A 21,108-nucleotide genomic window follows, 5' to 3' on the forward strand; every position below is an offset into this window, starting at 1 on the left:
AGCCGGTTGGGCCACATGAGTGTCAAAGGAATGGAGCAATTGTCTCGTTTGGGTTACTTGCCTTCTCTAAAATTTTCAAGTTTTCAGTTTTGTGAGCATTGTATATATGGTAGGCAACTACAGTGCCCCCACAAGAAAGCTCTTGGACAGAAAGATGCTCAGTTAGAGCTTGTTCATATAGATGTATGTGAGATACCTCAGCTTTCTTTGGGAGGGGCAAAATACTTTGTGTCTTTTATTGATGATGCCACACGCAAGGTGTGGGTTTATCCTCTTCATTTGAAGAGTGATACATTCTCAGTGTTTCAGAAGTTTGTTGCTCATGTTGAGAATCAAACTGGTAAAACACTGAAGGCTTTGCGTTCCGACAATGGGGGAGAGTATATGTCCAAACAGTTTCAGGACTTTTGTGATGCTAAAGGCATCAAGAGGGATACCGGGCATGATTTTTCAGCCTTATGGCATGGAACAGGAGCCACCAATGGGTGATATGCAGGCTGGACAGCAACCTGCAAATGATGGTCATTGGGTACGGAGGTCCACAAGACCCTCCAGAGCCCCTGACAGGTTTGTTCCAGGGGTTGACTACTTGATGCTTACTGACTGTGGGGAGCCCTCATGTTATAAAGAGGCTTTACAGAGGGTAGACAAGGCTCTTTGGGAGCGTGCCATGAAGTCAGAGATGGATTCTTTGCACAAAAATGGAACATGGAAATTGGTGCATTTACCTGCAGGCAAGAAGGTTTTGCCATGCAAGTGGGTATACAGGCTCAAAGTTGCACCAGATGCAAAGCCAAGATACAAAGCCAGGTTAGTGGCTAAGGGCTTCAAGCAGGAATATGGTGTGGACTTTGAGGAGATCTTCTCTCCAGTGGTCAAAATGACCACACTTAGAGCTGTGTTAGCTTTGGTTGCGCATGATGATCTGGACTTGATTCAGATGGATGTGAAGACTGCTTTTCTTCACGGTGATCTCCATGAGGAGATATATATGCAGCAGCCAGAGGGTTATGCAGTGAGTGGAAAGGAGAAGCTTGTATGCAAGCTGAAAAAGAGTCTTTATGGGCTCAAATAGGCACCAAGGGAATGGTATCACAAATTTGATACATTCATGAAATCTCAGAAATTCAGGAGAAGTGACATAGATCACTGCTTATACACCAAGAAAGCTTTGGATGGCAGTCTATTGATCCTCATCTTGTATGTTGATGATATGTTGATTGCCGGGAAATCTCGTAAGGAGATGGATACCTTGAAGCAGAGGCTGCATCAAACCTTTGATATGAAGGATTTGGGTGATGCAAATCACATTTTGGGTATGCGGATACTTCGGGACAGAAATCAGCATGTGTTGTATTTGTCTCAGAAGGAATACATTGGCAAAGTTTTGCAGAGGTTCAATATGGACGGGGGGAAGAAGACTAGTACTCCTTTGCCTCCATATGTGAAACTCAGTGCTATGGACAGCCCACAGTCGGATAGAGACAGGGCTGATATGGCCAAGATTCCGTATGCTTCAGCTTGTGGCAGTCTCATGTATGCCATGGTTGCTACTAGGCCAGACATTGCATTTGCAGTGGGAGTGGTTTCTAGATACATGGCCAACCCTGGCAAGAAGCATTGGGAAGCAGTGAAAGGTGTCATGAGATACCTGAAGGGCACACAAGATATGTGCATTTGTTTTGGCAAACAGGATGCATTAGTGCATGGTTACACGGATTCGGATTATGCCGGTCATCCAGATAACCGGAAGTCTACTACCGGTTATGTGTTTACATTCACAGGAGGTGTTGTGTCTTGGATATCCAAGATGGAGAAGTGCACTGCCTTATCTACTACAGAGGCCGAGTATATTGCAGCCACAGAGGCTTGCAAGGAGGCATTATGGCTATCTCGGTTAGTGGTTGATTTGGGTTATACAGGGGATATTCCATTGTTGCATTGTGACAGTCAGAGTGCCATCCAATTGGCAAAGAATCCTATCTTTCATGCAAAGACGAAGCATGTGGATGTGAAGTATCACTTCATCAAAGAGGTGATAGAGAACAAGCAAATTCAGCTTGTTAAGATTCATACGGATGACAACCCGACTGATCTGTTGACAAAGAGTTTGCCTCCGGAGCGGTTTGCTCATTGCAGACACTTGATGGGCATTGGATGAGGCCAGTTTCAGCCTTGATATGGCCTTGTATATTATCATGTACATGCTGATTTTTTCTTTTCCTTTACTTAAGGGCACTTTGCCTTTAAGTGGGAGGTTGTTGGGGTAAAGGCACTATGCCCACCCTTATAGTGTGTACAAGCCCATAAGTTATAGTACATAGTACACTTAGTACTTTTAATGTACTAAGTGCACTATGTGTACTAGTGCAATATACATGTGTGATAGAGGAGTCACACACTCATATCTCATGAGTTGACTTATCCCCACAACTCTCTCTCTCCCTTGTTCTCTCTGTGTATGTCTCCCACATGAATTAACCTAACCCTAATTCCTGATTCTCCCACACAGCAAGGTGCAGGCCGGTGGTGAATTCGGAAGTAGACTCCTTTTAGTAATAAAACCTAAAGGGGAGATGTTGGCCTATCTCTGGCCCCTAATGTGGTGTATTGTGCATATTTGGATTTGTGGTTGTGTGTTTATAATCTTGTTTACAGTTACTACAATTCCAAAATACGTGCCTGCCCCACTGCTCTCTGTGCACTACTAAACTGCTCCAGCCCTGCCCACACTGCCCGACCAATCCATACAGCTGCCTTGAGCCAGGTGCTTGGCTGCTACACAGGTGTGTCACATCATTACTCTGCCAAGTGCCCTAACTGGAAATAGGAGAAACACTGCCTTGGGAGACCACCGGAAAACTCAATGAGGTGGATACTTCAAGTCGTGAGATGGAGCCCTCCTGCGGTAGGTCCTTCGGGAGAAGATGATCAAACTGAGGAATGAAATCCCTGCTGCGCATGCTAAAGTGGATGTTGTGATCATAGGGGGTTCCACCAATGGAGAGAAGAAGCTCGTCGTATTTCTTGGGGAGGCCAAGAAAAAAGACAGCAAAGAAACTAGATGACAGAGATGTGACCACGTTTACAGGGAAAAGAGGAAAGGAGCTCAAGGTCCACTCTGAAATGTGCAGTTGAGGGTGGCCTCATTTGGAGAAGTCAGACCAAAAACAACAGATGAGGGGAGGGGCAAGACTCGGACGGCCAGCTGCTCATGCAGCCTGCAGGTGGAGGCATGGGGCAGCCAAAGACGAGATTCCAAGGGCAAAGGAGGCAGGAACAGGTAGAATAAGGGTTCACGGACAAAGAAAAACAGAAAGGGCAAGGGGTGGACGTAAAGAAAAAATGGAGGCAAGCCAGCAGGGGAGGCGGGATGCATGCAAGAAGCGGGTGGAAGGGAGAGAAGCTAGTGAGTGAGGCGAGTGGCATGAGGGGAGGTACCGGCAAAAGAAGCAGGTGGGAGGGGAAAGACCAACAGGGAAGACCACCGACACCACACGGGACAGGTGATGGTGGTGGTGGGTGCACACGTGCACACACACACATGGGATGCTTCAGCTCGTTGGCAATGATGGCTGCTCTTCAAATCTATTTTAGACTACTACTGCTTATCAACACAACTTTTCATTGAATCAACTTGACTCTCTTTTTGTGATGCATATTTTGACTAAGGAGTACGAACCATTCCTTATGTCATAAGGGCCATCCTCTTACTAGGTTCCATAAGCTGCAATGTTGTAAGATTACTAAATGCTATGTTTCTGCAATGGTAGCCTTAAAAACAAGAACCGTCAGAATCAGAGGTAAAAACTATCCAGCTTACCTCCTCCATCACGATAAACTTGAGCAAAGGTAACATCCCCTGCTTTCCTCATGTGATCCTACAAAACCAAAACACTTTGTCATGAAAACCCAAACAACCCGAAGCAGCAATTAAGAGATATTGCAATGCACAGGGGGCTCAGAGTCAAGGTCAAGCTTTGATTAGACCTCACCTTCAAATCTTGCCATGAAGCTGTTGAAGGCAATTTAGACACGTACACTGAGGCAACATGCAAATCTTATCGGTAAGAGATGCATTAGCACAACTAGATAGAGAAATTTAAAAGCATACTTGTAACCTCTAAAATCAGATTGTCGAGGAACAACAGAACGGCCACTATTGTGACTATAGTTGCGATCGTTTGATGATGGCAACCCCCGGCCTCCATGGGCAAGCTCAACCTGAAAGAATCCTTAAATGACTCAATTTCACTACATCACTCAAACCACATCAAAGGATAAACCTAAACAATAAAGCATAGTTTTGCAGCCAAATTTGAAGCTTCACAAAAAACAATTTCAATTTACGAGGTTTTAAGATTTCGATGCCAAAAATCACGTTCCATATCCTCAATACCAAGTCTAAGAGACTTAAGTAGTGTGATTCCATGTCCATGGTGCCACCCAAATTGCCAATGTGGAGAGAATGCATCCTGATTTTGTCTTTCAAGGCCCAATGGCATGGGACACTTAGGACGGAAGACAGAGCACAGTCAAAGGTGAATGGGGAAGACCCTCTGGTTAGATGTGCTCAAATAGTTCTTGAAATCATTTCATTTCTATGGAAAAAGCAAGAGCTTTTTGTCATGTTTGTGTATATTGTTTGTTTCCTGACAGACCTTGTATGTATGTTATTGAGATGAAACCCTAGGTCTTGGTTGTTTCTCTGCACATAAGGCTCTGTGGCTGTTGGCTGTAATATCAAGAGAGCTGGTCGAATTCTGCAGAAGGCAGTCACCTGTGCGCTTACGGTTGTGCACACAAGTTTATGCTTTTTGGGACTCTACTACATGCTTTTTCTATATATAGCTATAGACAGCAATACCTTGGATGAGCAGCCGACTAAGAGAAGGGGGGGGGGAACCCTAACTGTGACTATAGAAGGGTGCAGGAGTGGCTGTGAACTACAGCGTGCTTTTTCTGGTTTCCGAACAGCCTTCTGCTGTTACACGGGGGGGGGGGGGGGGGGGGGGAGGCCTGACCATGTGTCGTGTACAGTAGAGGCCCACGTGTGTGCAAATACAGGACAGACAGCATGGGTGTAGGCATGGGCACACTACAGGACTTGCTCGCCATCTGAAAAAAGTAAGTATTTATGGTATTTTTTTTAGCATTCATATACTTGGCTTTTCTCCAAATTTGTGGGCAAAAAGTGCTAATCTTCTAGATGTTTGTAGGCGCATTCTTTTTGGAGGAAACTTGCTTTTTTCTGGGACATGCTCGAATCAGCCCCTTGTGTATAAAAGGCCGGTTGTTGGTCAACCTTGTGAGCATCCAAGAGAAGATACAAATTCAAAAAGGAGAGGGATAGTGATTTGCACGACTCAATAATGCTTTGATTGATGATGAAATAACCTTACATCAAGTACATGCTAAAAGCCTTATCTTTGACACATCACATATGGCTAGGCCAATGACATCATTGCTCATCACATTCACACATAAACAGTGAAGGAGCTGCAGTATTAGGGTTAGGGTTTACAGGAGCTTCAAGCAAGCGTGGAAACCAAGAGAGGAGAGAACACGACTTTAGTATGCATGAATAATAAAAAAGTGAAGTACAATAGCCACATGATAGTGACCCTAAAGATAAGTGTTCACATGTCCGGCCATAAATGTGCCGGGTGGACCAAAACACTTATAAACTGCATATAAGTGAAACTGAGCTAAACTGGGGGAAAAAATCTCCACTAACTGAAGTAAAAAGTGCCCCAGTAATCTACTGATGATCACTAGCACTCCTCTGGGTGCATACACAGCATAAAACCCAACAAACCCCCCTGGAGTGATATGTGATCACTGTACATCATCCACCAAAAGGAAACAAATTCAAAGCATTGCGGAATGCTTCAAATTTCGGACGTGGTAATGCCTTGGTGAAGATGTCTGCCACATTCTGATCTGTAGGACAGTAGATCAGACTAATATCTCCTGCCTGGAGTCTCTCCCGAACAAAATGATAGTGAATCTCAATGTGTTTCGTGCGAGCATGAAACACAGGATTCCTGGCCACAGCAATGGCACTCTGACTATCAGTATAGATAGGTATAGGCTCCTCCACTGAAATATCCATATCAGTCATGAGACGACGCAGCCAAACACACTCAACAGTAGTAGTGTAGGCTGCTCTGTACTCTGCCTCACAAGACGAAGTGGCCACTGTGGTCTGTTTCTTGCTTAGCCAAGAAATGCATGAAGAGCCAAGGAAGAAACAATTTCCACTAGTGGAATGTCTGGTATCAAAATCACCAGCCCAATCTGAATCACTGTAAGCGTGTAACTGCATGTCACCCCCCTCAGGATAAAGCAATCCAAGAGACAAGGTACCCTGCAAATAACGGAATACACGCTTCACAGCTTGCCAATGTGACAACCGTGGGCTGTGCATGAATCTGCTCAACTGAGAGACTGCATACTGAATATCTGGCCTTGTATTACACAAGTAAATGAGGCACCCAACAGCCTGAGCATATGTAGTGGCATCAAAAGAAACACTGTCATCTTGGAGTGACAGTTTCATCCCAGGCTCCATAGGAGTACTAATAGGCTTGCAATCCTGAAATTTAAACTTCTCCAGAAGTTTAGCAACATAACGTGATTGCAACAACCCAATGCCTCTGTTATCCTGCACAAACTGTATGCCCAAATAGTAATGTACAAGGCCCAAGTCAGACATGTCAAATGTCTGTTGTTGCAGTATCTCCTTAAAAGCTGCAATTTTGTCATCATTTGATCCCATGAGCAAGAGATCATCCACATAAAGACTGATGACCAGCAGATCTGTCTCTTCTTTCTTTACATACAGAGTGGCCTCTGATGGACTGTTCACAAATCCCTGAGTGAGTAGAAAAGCATCTATTTTTGCATACCAAGCTCGTGGAGCTTGTTTCAAACCATACAAGGCCTTTTTCAGCCTGCAAACTTTCCCCTCATGACCATGTTCTGCAAATCCCATGGGCTGAAATACATAAACTTCCTCCTCGAGGTCCCCATGTAGGAATGCAGTCTTTATGTCCAACTGGTGAACAACCCAACCACGATGTGCAGCCAATGCAATGACACACCTAAGTGTCGACATACGGGATGTAGGAGCAAATGTCTCCTCATAATCAATGCCCTTCTTCTGTGCATAGCCCTTTGCAACTAGACGGGCTTTGTACCTGTCAATGGATCCATCTGCATGTCTTTTCAACTTATAGACCCATTTAGTACCAATTGCTTTCTTGCCTTTGGGCAGATCAACCAAATCCCATGTTTGATTCCTTTTAATAGAATCAAACTCATCCTGCATGGCTTTGTTCCAATGCACATTATCTCGTGCATCCACAAATGAATCAGGCTCATCATCATCCTGTAAACTGGCTGCCATAACCAGATTCAAATCCATGATGTGTGCATGCTCATTGGTCCTTGTCTCCCTACGAGTACGACCAGCAAGAGGACCCTCTAAATGGCTGTCCTGTAATGTCCTCAAATACCATCTAGGTATGTGTCTGACCTGTGGTGCCTGCTGCCCCATATTTGGTTCAGCTTCTGGCTCAGTTGGGTGCTGAATTTCTGCACCACCTACATCATTTGCTGGCTGTCCTGTACCCTCATGAGTTGGATCACCAACTGTGGAATGAAACTCCATGGGTAGTAGACCTTCAAACACATCATTTTCAGCCTGATTTGCCTCATAACCAGCCATGGATATTTCTGATTTTTCATCAAAAATCACATCCCGACTAGTGAATATCTTCCTGGATAGTGGGTCATATAACCTGTAGCCCTTGCTCTCACGGCTATACCCAACAAAAATGCATTTTGTGGCTTTATCATCCAGCTTCCTCCTCAACTCTTTGGGTATGTGTGCATATGCAAGACACCCAAAGATACGAAAATGCGATACAGAAGGCTTGCGGCCATGCCAAGCCTCAAAAGGAGTAATAGAAACCAATGCCTTTGTGGGACATCGATTCAAAATATGACAAGCACACATTACTGCTTCCACCCAAAAGATATGTGGTAGCCTTTTTGCCTTTAGCATACATCTGGCCATCTCCATGAGTGACCGATTCTTCCTTTCTGCAACCCCATTTTGCTGTGGAGTGTAAGGAGTAGTATACTGATGTTTTATACCTCTACTCCCAAGAAAGGAATTCAGCATATGTGACATATATTCCCCCCCTCGGTCAGAACGGAGAGTCTTCACCTTGCATCCTGACTCTGTCTCAGCAAGTGCTACAAAGGCCAAAAATGCATCATATACCTGTGATTTCTGTGTCAAAGGATACACCCAGCATATACGAGAGAAGTCATCAATAAATGTTGCAAAATAAAAGCAACCACCTAATGACTTCGTCTCCATGGGACCACAAAGATCACTGTGTATAAGTTGCAACTTTGCAGTTGCTCTTAGAGCCTGATCACGTGAGAAGGAAAACCTGTGCATTTTTCCCAAAATACATCCTTCACAAATGTGATCAGGAGGCTTCTCCATGAGAGGTAGATCTGTAAACATGTTATGTCGTTGCATAAGCATAAGACTACCAAAATTTACATGCCCCATGCGAGCATGCCATAACTCCGCATCAACCATAGCTGGAGTAAGAGTGAATGCATGATAAGCAGACTGATCCACTAGCTGAAATGCATCCAACTGATAAAGTCCATGACATAATGTACCAGTAAGCATCAAGGTCAAGGCATTAGCTTTGTCTCTGACCATGCATTTATCATCATCAAAGTGGACCTGCATTCCACAATGTGCTAAAGAAGAAATGGACAACAAATTCTTCTTTATCCCTGGTACATATAAGGCATCTATAAGGCGGAGAATAGAGCCATCAATGGCTGTGAGCTGAATCTCCCCAATGCCACGAACTGGATATGAAGCATTGTTGGCACACTGAACAGTTTTGCCAACAGGGGCAGGGCCAACATGACTAAACAAATCCCTGCGAGATGTGATATGCTTTGCGGCACCACTATCAAAATACCAAGTACATGCATGCTCTGTCAAACTGAGTGCCTGTGAAGACCAAGAGGCATCATAGCTGCATGTATAAAAACAGTAATCCCTGTCCTCAACAAAAGAAGCAGTCTCTGGAGGAGCTTTAGAAGCATCATTAACAGACATCCCAGCTTCCTTTGCCTTCTCTTTGGCAATCCTCTTCCTACATTCAGTGATGTAGTGACCTGGCTTCTTACAGTAATGACATTTGCCCTTCTTCTTGGGCTGTCCATCACTTTTCTTGGTATCCTGTAAAGAACCACCATCACCTGAATTTTGATTTGCACTCTTTGGCTAAGTTTTTCCTTTCCCCTTTTGACCTGTAGTAAATGCTTGTTCAGCATTTGTGTTCATATTCATATTCTTCCTCATTTGCTCCTCTTGTAGTAAGAGAACAACAAGTTCCTGATACTTGAGGGGTTCAACAGCATTCCTCATGCTGAGGTTCAAAGAGGTATGAAAAGCCAAGTAAGATCTTGGCAAAGAGTGCAAGATGGTGGACACAAGCTGTGTCTCAAGAATAATCTCATCCACATTGATGAGTTGCTCTCTCAAATCCTGCAGCTTGTTTAAGTGGCTAGACATATCATCTCCTTCATTCATTTTCTGATTTTCCAGCTCTCTTTTCAAAAATGAGATCCTAGCCTCATTACGAGCAGCATACATCTGCTCCAAAGTCACCCATGCATTCTGTGAAGAGCCAGCCGAACGAATATGAGGTATAATGGACCTCTGTACTGACAATGCAATGAGTGACAAAGCTTGTGCATCCCTGGCATCCCATGTCTTTTGAGCATTTGTTCTCTGAACAGGCAATGGCTGTCCTGGAGCCTGTACCTGTTGTCCTCGTCCACGAGCACCCCCTTGGAGAGGAGTCTCTGGAGCCAATGGACCTGGACGTGGTTCATCACCACTAACAAAATCCCAAAGACCTTTTGCCACAAGCACATTTTTCAGCATAAAACTCCACAAGGAGTAGTTCGTGCCATCCAATTTGTCTTCCTTAGACAAATATGTGAATACATCACTTTGCTGTTGATTTGCCATTATGCTTTACGCACAATGTTGTACCTGTTTACCAAAAAACCAATAGCAGAAACCCTGATAATAACTGTACTCCACTGAATACAGTTCACCCAAATATGCCTGCACTCTCAATCCTCTGAATGTGCAGCTCAATGCACCAATGACTGAGTAGAGCAGCAAATGGCGTACACAATGCCAAAATGCCCCAAAAATGCCCAAATTTGCTGCACCCAAACTGTGCAAAAAAACCTATATTGTTCTTTGCTAGAAAATCTGCCTGTTGTGCCTGTATATTTTTCACAGAGAAAATAAAAATGCCCAAAAACTGAATTTTAATGCTTACCACTGAATGACTGTGTAGCTTGTGTTATTTCTGCAGGTACTGATCACCAAGGTGCAAGTACAGATTACTGTACTTCACAGGACTGATGTAGGTGGAAGTACTGTGCAGGTAGCGCTTACTGTACGGGCAGGTACAGTATTGTGTTGGGCGAGCAGGTTCACGTCAGCTGCAGGTTCAGATGTGCGTATCAGGTACAGGCGCAGCAGTCGACTGAGTACACAAAGGCGACAGCATTGACTAGAGCTGGTACGGGTGCTGAAGGCGACGATTTGAAGGCGGCGCACAGGTGTACGGGCTGCAGGCGCACAGGTGTAGCTGAAGGCGGCGCACAGTGGGTGTACGGGCAGCAGGCGCACAGCTGTAGCTGAAGGCGGCGCACAGTGGGTGTACGGGCAGCAGGCGCACAGCTGTACGGCGCTCAGAAGTACGGGCAGAAGGTACTGAAGCTGCTGTACGGCGCACAGATGTACGGGCAGCAACAGTACTTGTACGGCGCAGTGTACGGGCAACAGATTCTGAGACCTCAGTATGGCGCACAACAATGGCAATGTACGGGCAGTGCAAGGCAGAGCTTCAATGCTCTGATACCAAATGAAGGAGCTGCAGTATTAGGGTTAGGGTTTACAGGAGCTTCAAGCAAGCGTGGAAACCAAGAGAGGAGAGAACACGACTTTAGTATGCATGAATAATAAAAAAGTGAAGTACAATAGCCACATGATAGTGACCCTAAAGATAAGTGTTCACATGTTCGGCCATAAATGTGCCGGGTGGACCAAAACACTTATAAACTGCATATAAGTGAAACTGAGCTAAACTGGGAGAAAAAACCTCCACTAACTGAAGTAAAAAGTGCCCCAGTAATCTACTGATGATCACTAGCACTCCTCTGGGTGCATACACAGCATAAAACCCAACAAACAGCTATAAGAGGTTGTTTACGTACATAAACACACTAAGCCATCAAAGGGCTGTTTCTTTTTTTTTCCCGAGAAAAAGATCCTTCTATTAGTTATTACCAATAAAACAGCCAAGATGGCTAAGTACAAATCCATCTCCAAAGAGAGATGCAAGTCAAGATGAACAAAGGGGAGGCTGCAGTTCTCCTCCGGCTGGCCGCTCTAGGAAGAGAAGGCAATCTCATACAATGGGGGGAGGGGGGAATAACCACACAGGAGGTCTGTAATGTCAAGTGGACTCGCCACCAGTATCTGTAAGAAAGGGACCGTGCTGCCAGATCCTGAGGAAGGCCTCCCAACGATTCCTCATGCAGACTGAGCCGCCCTAAAGCTGGCCCTCTGAGGATATGAACGATATTTAGCCAGATGCTCCGGATAGACTCCGCTGGCAGGGTGGGGTTGCCTTCAATGGCTTCGCTACATGGAGCTCTCTGTGACTTGGTTGAACACAATGCTAATCAATACACTTAAATACACTAAGATTTGATGGACACTTGCTCAAATACAAGAAGTAAATTGCTGAATTGACAAGAGACACGCAATGAGCCGGAACGGCCGACCCCTCCCTCAAATATAAAGTATATTGATCTTGGGAGAATCAAGTACATAGTGTCATGGGCATTTCTGACCAAATTTCCATACCAATGCATATGAATACAGTATTGCAAACAAGTGGTTGTCGATGTAGACTTGCAACCCACACTACCCTCTCAAGTGTCCATGTTCCCTACCATCTGCTCTCTATTGTTCCACCAACACATGGTAGCAACAATCTGCAAGAGAGCACGTAGGACAAGAGAACACTACACAGGGTATGTGATCTTGTAATCCGGTTCCTCCCTCCAGCTACTTGCTCCCATATTTAACCATAAAAGCTTACCAATAGCAAGTAGAGTCGATGACAACGGAAGTCTTCGCGATGGAAGTCCTTAGAGTGTTGAGATCTTTGATTTGTCGCCTTTCTTCGCCACAAAAGTCTTCAAGAGGATAAAGGGAACCTTGGGAAAGCTTCCCCTATGGTTCAACTTGAGAAAGGAAGGCTGAAATTAGGGTTTTCAGCAAAAAGACCAGAATTACAGCAAAAATGAGAGCTGTTTTGCTGAATTTCAGTCATTGAGAGTGAGTAGGAGAGTGATTATCACTTGGAAACACTCTTGGAAGCTTGGAAAACACCCTAGCAAGTTGGGTATGGCTATGGAGAGCTTGGAAATGGAGAGAAATGGTGGAAAAACAGAGTTTTCAGCCTCCAAAAATCTTCATGAAGAGAAAACACGAATTTGCTCTTAATAAGTAAGTGAATTGGGATCCAATCAGGTGAAGGGACATGGGGAGATGCCCATTTATGAGTAAAAGTGACTTTTGGGCGCCTAAACTTTAATGAAGTGGAAACGTACTCACTGATAAATATTGGCTAAGTCCTAAGGGCTATTTGAGCCTAGATTGGGTAATACTTACCACCTGTTCACATGCCACAAAACCATGTCAGCAGACAGTTTCACACGCACGGTTCACGGGCGGGCATCCCCTTGCCCGGAACTACACATTGGTCAAGCAAGCATGAAAACAGCATGCAATTTCAATTGCAAGCAAGCACATAAAGATGCTATGCAATGCAACATTGGTATGGACAATTCCCGTTCATGAGACTATACCAAAATAGACGTGCTTATACCAAAATAGACGTGCTCCAGGCAAGCACACAAGGTACCAGACCCAATGGAGGACCAATCCACCAAGCATTTCCAAGCATGTACACGGAGGCACAAGTCCCAACGGAAAGCCAAGTCTACAGTATCACATGAGTGGCATTAATCCCCGGCATAAACCACTGCCATGGACACCAGTCCAATGTACATACATGATAAGAAAGCACAAGTGGACCAATTGGGTGGCCAAATGGTGACATCCCCCCCGGCTTCTAAACAGTTGTCCGCAGCTGAAAAGCATCCAAATATGTCTGGAGCACATGCGGGCAATCTGTGAAGAACTCTTACACAATCTGCTCTGGCTGCAAGATCTCCTCAAGCTCATCCACTTCTGGTGGATCCTCAATGACCATTTCACTGGGCTCCGGCCCTACATACTTGCGAAGGAGACTCACATGAAAAGCATTGTGTATGTGACAATGACTAGGTAATGCCAATCTGAAAGCCACTTCATTGATCTTCTCGATCACTCAAAAAGGCCCATAGTACCTGGTTGCAAGCTTAGGATATGCACTCTCTTTGCCAGGCCTCTTTGCAAGTCTTGCTTTCTCAAATTTCAGCAATACCCAATCATTCTCTTTAACATCCAATTGCCTTCTATGCTTGTCGGCAGCCTTTTTATGCTTGTCTTGTGACCTTGCAATGGCTGTCCGCACCTGAGCAAAAGCAATATCCAAGTCTCTTACATACTCATCAGCTGCAAATATCTCATCCTTTGTACGAAGGATGGGTGGCAAAACCACCTTACCATAAACAATCTCAAACGGGGCCTTTCCCGTCGATGTATGCACCGTGTTGTTGTATGCAAATTCCACACGGTAAGTACTTCTCCCAAGAAGACTTCTGATCCGCCACATAACATTTCAAGAGATCCAACACGGCTAAATTTGCAGCCTCACTTTGCCCATCCGTTTGAGGGTGATAAGATGATGAGAAGTCCAATTTGGTGCCCATATTATCAAATAAGGCCCGTTAAAAGAGACTTGTAGTCCTGGGATCTCTATCCCCTACAATGGATTTCGGCATTCCATTATGTTTGAACACTTGTGCAAGATATATTTTAACCATATGCTCAGCTTTGATGACCGGCAAGAAATGAGCTTGCTTGCTAAACCTGTCCACAATTGTCCAAATTGCATCATTATCCTATTGGGTACGTGGCAAGTCCATAATGAAATCCATTGTAATACTTTCCCACGGCTGCGTGGGAATAGGCAATGGCTGAAGCAAACCTGGTGCCTTTTGCCTATCAAATTTGACTTTTTGACGGGTGATACATGCACGTACATGTGCGTCTATGTCCTTCCGCATACCAGGCCAAAAGAACTACCGCTCAATCATGTGCGTAGTAGGCATTATGCCTCTATGACCAGCATATGGAGGAGCATGACACTCATCCAAAACCTTTTGCCTCATGTCAGACACCACACATAGGCAATTATCTTTCATGAGATAACCCTCTTTGATCACATATGAGGCATGTGCATGACCAGCCATCAAATCAGCCCAAATAGTGGCAAAATCAGCATCCGTATGATACAAATCACGCATAGTAGACAAGTCCCCATGAGAGGCAACCGAGATAACTGCTACATATGACTTTCGTGACAATGCATCGGCCACTACATTCTTCTTTCCCGGGGTGTGCAAGATCTGAAAATGAAACATAGAGAGGAAATTGGCCATCCTCATATGCTTCTCTGACAACTTAATTTGAGTAAGAAAATACCTCAAACTCTGGTGATCTATCTTCACAGTGAAATCAGCCCCAAGAAGATAATGTTTCCATATAGTAAGTGCATGAATTACAACCAAGAGCTCTTTCTCATTAATGCCAAGAGATAGCTCTCCATCATGCAATCTACGACTCTCATAAACCACGGCATGTCTCTCTTGATTAAGAACAGCTCCTATGCAATTTCCAGATGCATCACATTCCACACAAAAAGGCTTTTGCAAATCCGGAATGATCAACACTGGACCATGAGTAGTTATATCTTTCAATTTGAGGAATGCATCTCTCTCTACATTAGTCCATTTGAACACGGACTTCTTCTTTGTCAAATCATGTAAAGGAGAAGCAATCCATGCAAAGTGCCGAATGAACCTGCGGTAGTAAGAGCATAATCCAAGAAAACTACGGATCTCATGCACCGAACTCAATTCGGGCCAATTCCGAATTACATCAATCTTTGCAGGATCCATCCGCACTCCATCTTTGGACACAATATGCCCAAGATAATGTATCTCTGACAAGAAGAACTCACTTTCTTTGCATTTATGAAGAGTTTATGCTTATGGAGCTCTTCAAAAACAACAGCCAAATGAGCTTTATGCTCTTCTTCGCTCTTCGAGAAGACTAGGATGTCATCAAAGAAGACACCTGTAAATTTCCTGTACCCACGAAATATGCGATCCATCATTCTATTGAATGTAGCCGGGGCATTTGTAAGACCAAAAGGCATAACAAGATACTCATAAAGCCCAAATGTTGTCTTGAAGGAATTTTGTGTACATCTTCAGACACTACACGCACTTGATGATACCCACTCTTGAGATCAATTCGGCTAAAGCATGCCGATCCATCCAACTTGTCAAGGATGTCGTCTATGCGTGGAATCGGAAACCGATTCTTGATGGTAAGCTTATTCAAAGCTCTATAATCCACACACATATGAAAGGATCCATCCTTCTTTTGAACCAAGAGGACGGGTGAACAATATGGAGAAGAGCTTGGCTGAACCAAACCCTTCTCAAGAAGCTCATTCACTTGCTTCATGATCTCCTCTTTTTGGGATGCACTTACACGATAGGCTGGCCTATTAGGTGGTGAGCTACCCGACACAAGATCAATGCGATGATCTTCCGGTCGTACAAGTGGTAACTCATTTGGTAACTCATCAGCAAAACAATCACTGTGCTCTTGTAAAAATTTCAGCCTATCATTACTAAGAGTGTTTACATGTACATTATTTTCCTCAACATGATCTCGTACAAGTGGTAACTCATCAGCAAAACAATCACTGTGCTCTTGCAAAAATTTCAGCCTATCATTACTAAGAGTGTTTACATGTGCATTATTTTCCTCAACATGATCTCGTACAAAAATCAAGTATGCAAAAACACTCTTTTTCATTACTTTCTTAATTTGTACATGAGATATAAGGGGAATGGTATCACCCTCTTCACCAGCATCAATTACATGTTCTCGGCCTTTATGCATGAAGGTGATCCTGTTGGTCTTGTAAGCTTTGCACGGATCAATACGTGTATGCCAAGGCTTTCCAAGCAATACATCACAACCATTCAAAGGCGCCACAAGAAAATCCTCATGATCCACATAGCCTTGAATGTGTATGCGCAACTTGCCAAAAATAGGCACGACCTGCACTTCTCTACCAACAAAGGCATCCCCCCCTGCTTCAATTTGAGGATCCATGTCTTCCACTTCAATACCCAAAGCAGCTGCCATCTGAGTGGATATGAAATTTTCAGATGCACAATCATCAAACATGAACAAAGCGGACTGATCTTTGAGCTGTCCCCAAGCTTTAACAGGATTCCGTGAGAGCTTCTCCGTGAGCAACCAACGGACAGCAGTGCCTTTCATGAACATGCTTACATGCCGGATCATGGATTTTTGAGTGAAATCCTCATCACTGAAAGCAATATCAAACTGGGCAATAAAAGCAAGTGCCTTGGATGCATCATATTCCCCATGATATGTGTCAAACTTCACAGATTTGTCTCCGGCTTTGAAGTCACGAGACTTTGATGCATGTGTGTGCATCTCAACATGTTTTCCCCCATGTTTGTCCATTGGGACAGCCCCTCTGACTGGCATCATTTTTGGACCAAAAGGTGATGCATGAGGCATAGATACATGTGCCCTGTAAGCATGAGGCATGGCTGACCCCTCAACATGCATTGATACATTTTCAGCCATAACTTCTCCCTCACGAGCACACTCGAAGGCATGAGTGGCATGAGAGATACGCGGAATACCTGCACCAACAGAAAATTGCAGCCCATGTTGCATGTGTTGTGCATGCACATTTTCAGCCGGCAATGGCATTTGACATACATTTTGACCACTGCCATAAACATTGTATCCTTCACGGGCTACATTAGGTGTTCCTGCATGGCGTGAAGTCATTGATTGTTCTTCTCCCATAGCATGGAGATTCATCCTCTTAGACATAAGTTCTTATTCGGACACTTGTGGGGATTCCAAGACATGTGGGATGGTTGCCTTTTCTGCATAGGCATCCTCGGTACGAGCCAAATATGCACGTGATACATCCCTCGGTTGCATGTGCAACTCTTGAGTAATCATTGCCATTGCATGATCCATATAAGACTCAGCTTTCTTGGCCTTCAAACGGTCATGTACCAATGGATTCTCGCGGCGATAGAGATTCAATTCTTCTTGTTGTGCATGGAGAAGAGCCTGCATACGAGTAAGTTCAGTCCTCAAGACTATGGACTCTTCTTCCTGCATCTTCTCTTTGCCACGGGACGACTGTCCCACATATTCATGTTCCCTATTGTGCACCACATGAGTTTGCTCATCTTGTAAAGCATTGGAAGTATGCATTTCATTGTCCCTGCCTCTTGTGTTAGCATCTCCAACATTCATTGTATGGCTATCCATAATGTTCGAAGTGTAGAGATAGCTAGAGTTCACGATGATCGTCTCTCACGATAGCAGTGAAAGAGAACCGTATGCTCTGATACCAATGTAACTTGGTTGAACACAATGCTAATCAATACACTTAAATACACTAAGATTTGATGGACACTTGCTCAAATACAAGAAGTAAATTGTTGAATTGACAAGAGACACACAATGAGCCGGAACGGCCGACCCCTCCCTCAAATATAAAGTATATTAATCTTGGGAGAATCAAGTACATAGTGTCATGGGCATTTCTGACCACATTTCCATACCAATGCATATGAATACAGTATTGCAAACAAGTGGTTGTCGATGTAGACTTGCAACCCACACTACCCTCTCAAGTGTCCATGTTCCCTACCATCTGCTCTCTATTGTTCCACCAACACATGGTAGCAACAATCTGCAAGAGAGTACGTAGGACAAGAGAACACTACACAGGGTATGTGATCTTGTAATCTGGTTTCTTCCTCCTGCTACTTGCTCCCATATTTAAACATAAAAGCTTACCAATAGCAAGTAGAGTCGATGACAGCGGAAGTCTTCGCGATGGATGTTCTTGGAGTACTGAGATCTTTGATTTGTCGCCTTTCTTCGCGACAAAAGTCTTCAAGAGGATGAAGAAAACCTTGGTAAAGCTTCTCCTATGGTTCAACTTGAGAAAGGAAGGCTGCAATTAGGGTTTTCAGCAAAAAGACCAGAAATTACAGCAAAAATGAGAGCTGTTTTGCTGAATTTCAGTCATTGGGAGTGAGTAGGAGAGTGATTAGCACTTGGAAACACTCTTGGAAGCTTGGAAAACACCCTAGCAAGTTGGGTATGGCTATAGAGAGCTTGGAAATGGAGAGAAATGGTGAAGTTTTCAACCTCCAAAAATCTTCATGAAGAGAAAACACGAATTTTCTCTTAATAAGTAAGTGAATTGGGGTCCAATCAGGTGAAGGGACATGGAGAGATGCCCATTTATGAGTAAAAGGGGAGGATCAGGTCCTGGACATTGAGTCTTGTCCGCCTCGAGACTTCAGTGAGTGTGAACTTGGAAGCGGTCATAATTTATAAGTGACTTTTGGGCGCCCAAACTTTAATGAAGTGGGAACGCACTCACTTATAAATATTGGCCAAGTCCTAAGGGCTATTTGAGCCTAGATTGGGTAATACTTACCACCTGTTCACATGCCACACAACCATGTCAGCAGACAGTTTCACACGCACGGTTCACGGGCGGGCATCCCCTTACCCGGAACTACACATTGGTCAAGCAAGCATGAAAACAGCATGCAATTTCAATTGCAAGCAAGCACATAAAGATGCTATGCAATGCAGCATTGGTATGGAAAATCCCCGTTCATGAGACTATACCAAAATAGACGTGCTCCAGGCAAGTACACAAGGTACCAGACCCAATGGCACACCAATCCACCAAGCATTTCCGGGCATGTACACGGAGGCACAAGTCCCAACGGAAAGCCAAGTCTACAGTATCACATGAGCGGCATCAATCCCTGGCATAAACAACTGCCATGGACACCAGTCCAATGTACATACATGATAAGAAAGCACGGGTGGACCAATTGGGTGGCCAAATGGTGACACTCTCCATATATACCACGCAGCTATACTACTATAAATCTCCCATCTCTGGCTAGAACCTAGGATCCAATGGCCAACAAGCAGAGCTGGCATAGGCACAATGGAAATACAAAGGTGCGAGACCTAAAGGGCTAGTCCTCAGTGGCCCACGCAACAATGCCCCATGTAACAATACGGGCAAGAGACCGATCCATAGAGAACATGCGTAGGATCCTCAGTCAGACTGTTCGGCCTTTGGGCAATCCCAAAGACAATGCAATGAGACTCCTAGGGATAGCCACATCTCTAACATAATGCTAGTCTGCCCCCAACGGCCAACCAAGTGCCACTGGCTAAGCTTATGTGTGCCAACTGCCACATGAAAAGGGTGATCTTTAGCAGTCGAAAGCTATCCCACAACCGCTTCCATAAAATGCGTCAGGAGGCCCTGGGACTGCCAATGTGCTGCTACTCTTGAAGTGCCCTCCACCTCTGACATCTGAATCCTACGGCCCAGCTGTGCAATGTAGGCAAAGAAGGGGGTACCCGGCGACTCCTCTCTATCCTCTGGATCTTGCCATGTCCACTCTCCCGGGTCCCACTAGAGACTCGTAATAGGCCAGCCCTCCCACATCCATAGCCGCCATACTCTCTCTGGCCACCTTGGTCGGTGGAGAGTCGATGTGCCACTCATGTGCATGAAAACCAATCACCCTCACCCTCTACAAGGTGCATCCCCTGAGGTGCTCTAAGGGGGTCTTTGCTCTCTCCAGTCTGCCATGAAGCCCACTAGAGAAGGTGAGTAAAGCATAGTGCTCGTCCACACCATGAACTGCGAGGGGTATATCGTGCATGGTGAACACTCCCAGCCACTGCGGGGGAGAAGGATCCCATATCGAGGCCAACCATTCGTAAGGGATGGAAGAGTCGATGTCAAGGCTAAGTCGGTCTCTGCTCCGAATCCCTATAAGGCCTCTCTCTTGGGCCTCTGGGGGTAGCTATCTGAATGCAAGCCAATCTCCAAGTGATCTTGGGAGGGCCGAATTCAAGGCTCCCCATGATATGTGTGGGCAAACCCCGACCATGTGACCATTAGGCAGACGGACCAAAGGATTCTAGACCAAAAGTTGCCAAAGCCGCTCATCAGAGGCTACTGCTCACTGCTTTAGGGCCGGCCTACAATGATCTCAAGCATGAAGTCCTTCAAAGGCTCACTGCTCTGAAGAAGACCTCGAACAATCAACTTGCCCAACAAGGCACGGCTCTAAATGGAGGGGTCGATGATGCCCAGGCGCCCTCTGCGTCGCAGCTGAACGATCACTCTCCAGGCCACCTTGGCCCTGGTCGGTCTCCCATCACTGCTAGCCCACAGAAAGTTCTAGATCAAACATTGAACGTGACTAATACATGCCCGGGAGAAAGACCAGCAGGAGGTAATGTACCACATGGTGGCAAGAAGAACCACTACCTGGCCAGCTAGGGAAAGCTTGGTCGAACTCCAGTATAACAGCTTCTTCTGAATGCTCAGAAGAATGGGGGCGAGCTTTTGCTCATGGGAGATGTCAATGCCAACCTGGCATCCAAGATGGCGAACTAGAATTCCCTTCGGGACCCACTGAAAAGCCTCAACTAGATGCCAAGTCGGGACAAGCGATGAGCCAACCCAAAATCCACACAACTTGTGCCTATTGATCTATGCTCCAGATACACGACAAAAAATCTCAATCCCCTCAGCAAATCTCTGGAGGTTCCCCTCGGCCCCGACAAGTATGTTGTTGTGTCGTCGGCCAGCT

At 45.0% G+C, this 21,108-nt stretch overlaps 1 protein-coding gene across 5 annotated transcripts in view; it reads right to left on the bottom strand.

Moving 5' to 3' along the window:
• Positions 1-21,108, bottom strand: part of LOC147605682 (serine/arginine-rich splicing factor SR30-like) — a 63,230-nt gene that overhangs the window by 13,365 nt on the left and 28,757 nt on the right. For all 5 annotated transcript variants that reach the window (XR_015265106.1, XM_086792997.1, XM_086792996.1 and 2 more), the window contains exons 5-7: positions 4,122-4,224; positions 3,996-4,042; positions 3,824-3,881 (exon numbers count right to left, since the gene is read on the bottom strand). Coding sequence is in view for 4 of the 5 variants with exons in the window: in XM_086792997.1 (XP_086649123.1) it covers positions 3,824-3,881; positions 3,996-4,042; positions 4,122-4,224 (208 nt within the window). In the remaining variant the exon portion in view is untranslated. The remainder of the gene's footprint in view (positions 1-3,823; positions 3,882-3,995; positions 4,043-4,121; positions 4,225-21,108) is intronic.

The sequence above is a fragment of the Cibotium barometz genome, chromosome 59, assembly GCF_041138505.1.
Source record: "Cibotium barometz isolate CiBa-2024 chromosome 59, ASM4113850v1, whole genome shotgun sequence".
NCBI lineage: Eukaryota > Viridiplantae > Streptophyta > Polypodiopsida > Cyatheales > Cibotiaceae > Cibotium > Cibotium barometz.